Here is an 8,745-nt window from a genome sequence, read left to right as displayed (position 1 = left end):
TGAAAAATCAGCAGAAAAACATATATGAAGTGGGTTATAAATGTATTCACAAATATTTCAGCTTAATTCTTACAATATTTCAGCATAACTCTTTAAATATTTCATCTCAATTCTTCAAATATTTAAGCTTGATTTTCAAAACATTTCAGCTTATTTACAAAAACAAATTGAAAAAATAATTTACCTTCCATCATAACATATTATAGGAGTTATAGGCTGGTAAAATTTTCTTTGATGGTCGGATTTATAAGCCATTACAACTCTGCATGTAATTCTTAGCAATTTGGTGATTTGTTAGGTATTTTTATGACATTTAAACTCTACTGTGTAAAGGTTGTCATTAATAGTTAGCATAAATGTGTACAACATCATTTAATACTTGCAGTAATCAGGTTTATGTTGATGTTTTTTTTCTAAAAGATAAAGTATATAATACTTCATTCTTGATGAATGATGAATAAAACATGTATCAATCATTTAAATTACAGCATGATTTTTTTTTCCTTAGTAAATATTAAATGAGATTATGAGAAAAGGAAAACAAACTTACATTTACATTTACATTTATTCATTTAGCAGACGCTTTTATCCAAAGCAACTTACAATTGAGAAAATACAAGCAAAGAAGTCAACTTAACCTTACAATGATTTGTAAATAATCATAAGCATAGTCATACAGCTTTACAAATACAGGCTGAAGGAAAAGTCCTTTGGTTAATGACCTATATAGGTACAGAGTAGACAAATAATTAAAATGAAGAGAAGCACAGCTGATCTTATGATGGAGAGAAGGACTAAAACCTCAATCTGAAAATGCGCATCTGCAAAAGGAAAAAAAAATAGTGAATAAGTCTTGTTTGCATAGTTCATTTTAAGCAGTTTGTACAAAGTCAGTGTTCGACACTTAAGGGAGTGGTTTACCTTTGATATTCAGCTTAGCTCCATTCCCAAACAGTATCTCTCCACATGCAACCACAGCACAGTAGTACGTTCCAGCATCAGAGACCCTGAGGTTCTTGGGAAGGCTGTAAACACACGTCTGTGAAGGAGAACTAGCATTGAAGCTCTTCTCACACTGACCACTGCTTTGTCCTTGAGTGTAAATGATTCCTGATTGAGAGTCTCCTGAGCCGTGTCTGAACCAGTGCACATTGTGATCTCCTGCACAGCGATCAGTGACGACCGTACACTGAGTCACAGAGTCTCCTGGCTCAACCATCTCAACCTTTTCCTGCTGGACATGTGTTCGTTTTTTTAATGACTGATCTTAAGAAAGAACAAATGCGCAAAATTCAGCTAACAAGACAGTATATAGTTTTTGCAGTTGATATAATACATCGACATAAATGGCTAAATGATTATTAAATGATGAATCTCTCCAAATATTTTATTATCACACTAGCATACTATTAAATATAAATATGTTTCTGACTGAGCAGTTGCATTTATAAACGAATGATAGCACAGTAAAGCAGTGTACCTTTCTTTGAAAATGTCATACATTACTAAACTTGTTAAAGCTTCTTACCTTTCACGATTAGAACGGTGCCTTGTCCGAATGTTATTTCATAAAGAAACGTGACAGCGCAGTAGTAAGTGGCTGAGTCTGATAGTTTTATGTTTGAGATGCTCAGATTAAAACTGGAAGGGCTGATGCTTGCATTAAAGCGGACGTTCTTTTCAAATACGTTATAATACTGTGCAGGTTGAAGCTGATATGATGTAGCAACTACATATGGCTTCTCTCCAAGCTTTTGTCTGAGCCATATAATTGTGGTCGTTCGCTGTTTTGTATATAGACACGTTAGCTTAACACTGCCTCCATCCTCAGCAATTGTTAGTGGCTCCTGCCAAACCTCCTCTTCACTGTATAAACAATCTGGAGTAAACCCCCCACAAAAAACAACAATAAATAAAATCATTATTCACTACGAAGACACCAGTCTCTTCGCCTACATGTAATAAAATACCTATAATAACTGAACTTGTATATATTTAACAGTGAAACCTAATATCTAAGTCTACTTACCAACAGATGTGCACAGCAGGAGGAAAAAATATAAAATCATTTTCTACAAGATTGAACTGTGCATAGTACAAATGCCTTCTGAAATGAAAAAGGGAGAATGGTGAAGTTGGAAAAAAGCCAAACCCATCGTATACTAATACAGTGAGACCAAAATTATATACAAGTAATCATTCACGAAGCAAGATTTATACTCACAAAAACAACGGATGCCGGTAGCTGAAAACCCAATGTCTTCTTTCACAGGTGTGAAAAGCAATGAAAAAAAAAAAACCCGCTAAAGAATAAGACCTTCATAATATTATGCAGGAAGGGTTTGGTTGACAGAGATTGGCTGCACATCAGGGGGTGACATGACATATTCATCTAGATTGATTTTTTTATTTGGGCCAGTTTGGAAGAGGTTACTCTGGAAACTCCTACACTGCACTTTTCTTTGTCGGTCTGTTTAGGTCTAGCCAATCTATTATACTGGAAAAATAAATAAATAAACACAAAAATAAATAAAATCTTTTCATGGTGATTAAACACAGATAATGGATATTAAACAAACAAACACAAACTTAAGTAGAATTAATAACAGTGATTGTGTTAATGTTGCCATCATTGTTTTGTTGGCACAGTGTTACAGCAGGTAACACTGCTCCAGCTCACAGTTCCAGGGTTCCCAGTTTGATCCAGAGCTTAGGTTACTGTCTATGTGGATCTTCACATGTTCTCCCCATGTGTGGGGGGGTTTCTTCTGGGATTTTTGCTTTTTCCTTCCACTTCCCATAAAACATTTATGTAAGTGGATTGGATACTCTGAACTGTCCCTAGGTGTGAATGAGTGTGTGAATGTGTGTGTATTGTGCTCTGGCCTCTGATCCAGGGTTTAAGCCTGTCCTGTACACACTGTTCCTGCGATAGGCCCTGGATCCAATGGGATAACTTCCGGCTTAGTTTACTGAAGATGAATGAATGAATAATTGTCATGAATAGACACTTTTAATCCTTTTTTTTTGTTACAGTGTACTAGGGAAAATCTTTTTCTAATCCCATGCTATATTTTCACCCATAGAATCCTAAAGTGGTCATTTTAGGATTGTAAGGCACTCAGGCCTCTTTATGTGAGGGGTTCTCAACTCCAGTCTTGAGAACCAATACCCTGAATACAATGTTCCTACTACAAGTACACCTAATAAAAAATGCAGTCATCTAACAGCACAATCATGCAGATAAAGGTCAAGAGCTTCAGTTAATGTTCACATCAAAGAAGAAAAGATGTGATTTCTGTGACTTTGACTGTGGTGTGGATGCTGTTGCTAGATGGGCCGGTTTCAGAAACTGCTGATCTCTTGGGATTTTCATACACAACAGTCTCTAGAGTTTAAATAAAGTGTTACCTGGAATTACTACTGCTATTACTACTACTATTACTACTACTACTATTACTACTGCTAGTACTACTACTACTACTGCTACTACTACTACTATTACTACTGCTACTACTGCTGTTACTACTGCTGCTACTACTAGTACTACTACTATTACTACTGCTACTACTACTAGTAGTAGTAGTAGCAGTACTACTACTATGATTACTACTAGTACTACTGCTACTACTACTATTACTACTGCTACTACTACTACTAGCATTACTACTACTACCACTACTGCTGCTACTACTACTACTACTACTACTACTGCTGCTGCTGCTGCTGCTGCTACTACTACTACTACTATGATTACTACTACTAATGCTACTACTGCTACTATTACTACAGCTACTACTGCTACTACTGCTACTGCTACTACTAATACTACTACTACTACTACTACTATGATTACTACTAGTACTACTGCTACTACTACTATTACTACTGCTACTACTACTGCTACTACTGCTACTACTACTACAGCTGCTGCTACTACTATTACTGCTACTACTACTACTACTACTAATGCTACTACTGCTACTATTACTACAGCTACTACTGCTACTACTGCTACTGCTACTACTAATACTACTACTACTACTACTACTATGATTACTACTAGTACTACTGCTACTACTACTATTACTACTGCTACTACTGCTACTACTACTACAGCTGCTGCTACTACTATTACTGCTACTACTACTACTACTACTAATGCTACTACTACTGCTACTACTGCTGCTACTACTACTGCTACTACTACTACTGCTGCTGCTGCTACTACTACTGCTACTACTACTACTACTACTGCTACTATGATTACTACTACTAATGCTACTACTGCCACTATTACTACAGCTACTACTGCTACTACTACTGCTAATACTGCTACTACTACTACTACTAGTAGTACTACTACTGATAATAATAATAATAATAATAATTATTATTATTATTATTATTATTATTATTATTATATTAGCTAGTTACTTTGTCAATATAATTTTTAAAGGAAGTTGACAGTGCTAGTCAATTTAACCTACATTATCTAGAAATCACAAAATATTATGCTTATGTAATATATTAATACACAAGTTTACAAAATGTTTATCACCTTTTTTACACAGAGTAGTTTTCATCACCACTTCTGTCATTTCAATCAGATCCTGTGTATGAAGTAACTATTTTAAACTTATTTAATTAACAGCTTTACTTAAATATTTTTTATTTAAATATGTTTCACCTCTAAAGAGAACTGGTAAAACCCTACACTTTTTAGTTTAAGTGTGGTGTACAAAGTTCAAGGTGTCAAAAAGAGCTCAGTGAAGAGGGCTTTCGAGTGCATGAGGATGGACAGTAACACAATGTCTCACACAGTACAGTACACATCACTGACAACTTCATGGCCTTCATGAGAAGATGCTAAAACATGTAACTAGATCAAAGAAATGAAATAACAGATAAAAAAGTAAACAAGACAAGAAAAAGGAAGTTCCTCCCATTGTCAATAACAAAAGAAGAAAGTTAGAGTGAAACACAAGATAGGCCTCCTATCTCTTGATATACTTTACATTGTATTATTTAAGCTTTCGAGTAGAATAATGCTCCAGTGTGCTTATATTACTTATATAACTTATATTGCTGTCATGTCTTTAAGTGCAAGACCATGCTTCTCAAATGTGCACAGTAGAGGTAATCTGACTACTGAATTTAAATAATTGCAGTAAAATAAAATATATTTCTTGTTATTTTTTAGTACACTCAACACTACCCAGTTGGTTGTAATATTCATAATAAAGGATTTAATAAAAAGCTTAGCTTAGTATTAATGTAGTCAACATTGGAGCATGTGATATACAGTAGACATAGTTAAAAGTTAATTTTGTGCTATTATTAATATTAGTATGGTAATTATAGAATGTTTGGCAAATGTATCAACTAATTATTTCATTTATTGCAGTTTACTTAGTGCAAATAACTTGTGGAAAAATAGAAAATATTCAGCATACCCTGTATATGGGTTGAAAGTGGCTTAAAAATCTTAAAAGGCTTAAAAGGCTTAAAAGATTAGTTCCTTCTGTTATCATTTGGAATTGTTATAATCTAGTATAACAGCACAATTTATGCAAACTGGATTAATGAGGATGTTCATTCATTATGAAAGACTAAACGTGTTTCATATTGTATTAATATAGGTCTAATTGTAAATAGTAATAATAATAATAATAATAATAATAATAATAATAATAATAATAATAATAACAAATGTATTAATTTAAAATAAATTGATATGCAAGGATATAGAGTTTGAATTAAAAATGTACTATGCCCACTTTCTGAATCTTTACTCTTTTCCCCCAGATTCAATCAAATAATATCTTGATCCAGGAACATTTTATCTTTCCATTAGATTTCTGTTCTTTGGATTGGTTTTGTCTAATCAATGTTAGCTGGAAATGACACAACACATTTTTCATGATACCTCTGATATTTACAAGCACTTGGACAGCCACTCATGAAAAAAAGAAGAAAGAAAAGATATTTTATTGGGTTACATAGGTTTGTGATGTTGCATTAAAAGGGTCTTAAGACAAATCACACAGAAACAACATCCTTGCTGTGAAATTCACCACATTGGAAAAAATAAGTGGTTAGGTAGTTTTTTATTCCAATCAATTTTGTTGGCATTGTATTGACAAGACAAAATGCACATGAACAATGAACATATACTGTATTTATCAACTAATTTAGTGCTTTAAAATTTGGTTGAAAAATTGCCACTAAGCAATTAATCTGCAGCTATTCTATTTTTCTAATTGGGCAAGATTTTTTTTCTTCTTGGTAGTCCTTCTAACAGAACACTTTGCTTTTTCGCTCCAACAAAAGTATATCATAATTAGAATAACACAACACAAAAGAACAACACTTCTTACAATCGAAAAAAGCACCAAGGTTTGAAGGTTTTCAAAGCAAACCAGACCTGAAAGAGCATTGGAGAAACAAACAAACAAACAAACAAACAAAAACAACAGGTTTTTAAGTTAACAGGTTTTGTAAGTCAATTCTACAGGGGAAAAAAAAACACAGAAAACCCACCTGTAATCATATCCAGCTTAGTTCCATTCCCAAACAGTATCTGTCCACATGCAGCTACAGCACAGTGATAAGTTCCAACATCAGAGGTACTGAGGTTTGTCTTGGGCAGACTGTACACACACATCCGTGTAAGAGAACCAGCTTTAGGGTTCTTCTTACACCGACCATTGCTGTCTCCGTGAGTGTAAATGACTGCTGGATGAGATTCTCCTGAGTTATGTCTGAACCAGTACACACTGTGTTCTCCTGCACAGCGATCAGTGATGACTGTACAATGCAGAGTCACAGAGCCTCCAGGATGAGCCAGCTCATGCACAGGCTGCTGGAGCACAGAAAGACTGTGCTGTGAAGCTAAATAAATGTTAAATGATTTTGTCAATATTCAGTTTCAGTGAAATATTGGGTGAAAAAATGATAAACATTACAGTAAAAGTATGGGAAATTAAACAAAAAAAATTTTTTTAGAGAGGGAGTTCACATGTTTCGTACACTTTTCACATGCAATGTTTTACACATTGTTCATTTATTTTCACTCGTGAATTATTTTACATATGACTTTTTGTTGTGCTTTTTTTTTTTTACACTTGATTTCCACATTAATTTATTTATAACATATTAGTAACATTTTAATTTTAAAAAAGTTTTTTTTTTAATTCCATAAGAGACTAATTACAAATGCATCTAACATGAATCAACATCATAAGTACCTTGTACTACCAGCTCGGTTCCTTCCCCAAACTCCACTATGTTGGAATGAGCACTTCCACAGAAATATGTGGCCGAGTCTGAGAGCTCTAACCCTTTAATTTCTAGATTAGTTTTGCCTTTCTCATTCACCATGCTAAAACGAGCATTATTCTTGAATTCATGATGGAATGTGGCCTTTTTGTCATATTTGTAGAAATTAGAGATGAGTTTAGGCTTCTGACCAAGGTTGTGTTTGTACCATGAGAAGTGCATGGCCATATCGCTTTCATAAATGCAACTAATGTTCACACTGTCTCCTTCTTTAGCAAAAACCAGACTGTCGTTTGACTGAAAATCTGTTTGCGTTTTGACAAGATCTGGAGAGAAAACACACACACGCACACACACACACACACACACAAAACAAGCAACTGGTTAACAAATTTTTATGATATGATATGATAACTTTTGAATAATTCAACTTACGAAGTGGACAAAGGAGTAAAATGAATCCAGCAGTCAGCATTTTTTTTCAGTTTCTTCACATAGTTTGTGACCTCTGAAGAAATGAAGAAAATGTGTTGGATAAACAGAAAGTTATGGGAGGATGTGCCAAAAGTAAGTGTGTCTTAAATAGAGGTACTTTTGTGCTAGTTGTGGGTATTGCCCTTCAGATATGTGGTAACATGACCTTCTTGTGTTCCATCTAACTTTCACACATGTGCAAAACGTGCATCAAAGCAGATGTATAGCAGGAAAATGACGATGTGATCGTGCATGTGTGAAACGGGTTAGCGTCAGTCATGCTTCTTTTTTCAGCTATGGTTTCCTTTTTCTTTTGTTCTCTTTTTTACATCAGTGCAACAGACATTAAAACCACTTCCAGTTTCATATTCTTTACAATGCTTAACATTCAAAAAAGAAACAACAACAACAACCTTTTCTCCGTTAATTACGTTTTATGGTATGCATTTTCCCACAGACTTTTGGCATAAAGAAGACTGTTTCTAAATGTGGCAAGGACAATGTGCTTAGATTTATTCTGATTTTATACATATGGAGTTATAATAAAAGGTAATGAATGCAAACCTCACCCTCATACCTAACCTAATGGTCATAAGAATAGATACAAATTTGCATGAAACAACAACAACAACAACAACAACAACAACAAACATCTTACTCATGCCATCATTTTTCATATTCCAGCATTTATTATCACATACTGTACTGCACATTTAGCACAGTTGTGTAGCTTATGGGAATTTAAAATTTTTGTACGTCTCTGGTACAGATATGTTACTGGAAGTAACCGGAGTTAACATTTTATAATATTTATGCAGTGCACCTTTTCCCAGATGGTTGCAAGTAGCAAGTCAATACATATTGTATTCCAGGACTATTAAAGTCTTAGTGCTCTATTTTCATGCCATCATAAACATAATTTACTCATTAAAGCAAGCATGTCGTTATTTAAAGTTATTTAGGTTGGGCTCAGCCAATATGCACATCTCA

General features: G+C 34.2%; 2 protein-coding genes across 3 annotated transcripts; both read right to left on the bottom strand.

Moving 5' to 3' along the window:
- LOC128609909 (T-cell surface glycoprotein CD8 beta chain-like) lies at positions 1 to 3,541 on the bottom strand. Of its 2 annotated transcripts, XM_053628811.1 has the most exons (5): positions 2,225 to 3,541; positions 2,030 to 2,107; positions 1,529 to 1,879; positions 922 to 1,266; positions 1 to 821 (listed from the first exon to the last, which is right to left on the bottom strand). In XM_053628811.1, exons 2-5 carry the CDS (start codon positions 2,067 to 2,069, stop codon positions 715 to 717), a joined length of 843 nt encoding a protein of 280 aa, XP_053484786.1. In that variant the 5' UTR covers positions 2,070 to 2,107; positions 2,225 to 3,541; the 3' UTR covers positions 1 to 714. The 2 variants fall into 2 exon arrangements, with proteins under 2 accessions (XP_053484786.1, XP_053484785.1); XM_053628810.1 differs by having other exon boundaries at positions 1,529 to 3,541.
- Positions 3,542 to 6,095: 2,554 nt separating this feature from the next.
- Positions 6,096 to 7,890, bottom strand: LOC128609904 (uncharacterized). Its single transcript, XM_053628803.1, has 4 exons — positions 7,717 to 7,890; positions 7,251 to 7,607; positions 6,544 to 6,894; positions 6,096 to 6,427 (listed from the first exon to the last, which is right to left on the bottom strand). The coding sequence occupies exons 1-4, from the start codon at positions 7,754 to 7,756 to the stop codon at positions 6,252 to 6,254; spliced, it is 924 nt and encodes a 307-aa protein (XP_053484778.1). The 5' UTR covers positions 7,757 to 7,890; the 3' UTR covers positions 6,096 to 6,251.
- Positions 7,891 to 8,745: the final 855 nt, after the last annotated feature.

This window comes from Ictalurus furcatus, chromosome 7 (genome assembly GCF_023375685.1).
Source record: "Ictalurus furcatus strain D&B chromosome 7, Billie_1.0, whole genome shotgun sequence".
NCBI lineage: Eukaryota > Metazoa > Chordata > Actinopteri > Siluriformes > Ictaluridae > Ictalurus > Ictalurus furcatus.
Note: the sequence above shows the minus strand (reverse complement) of the source record. Positions and strands in the feature narration are given on the sequence as shown.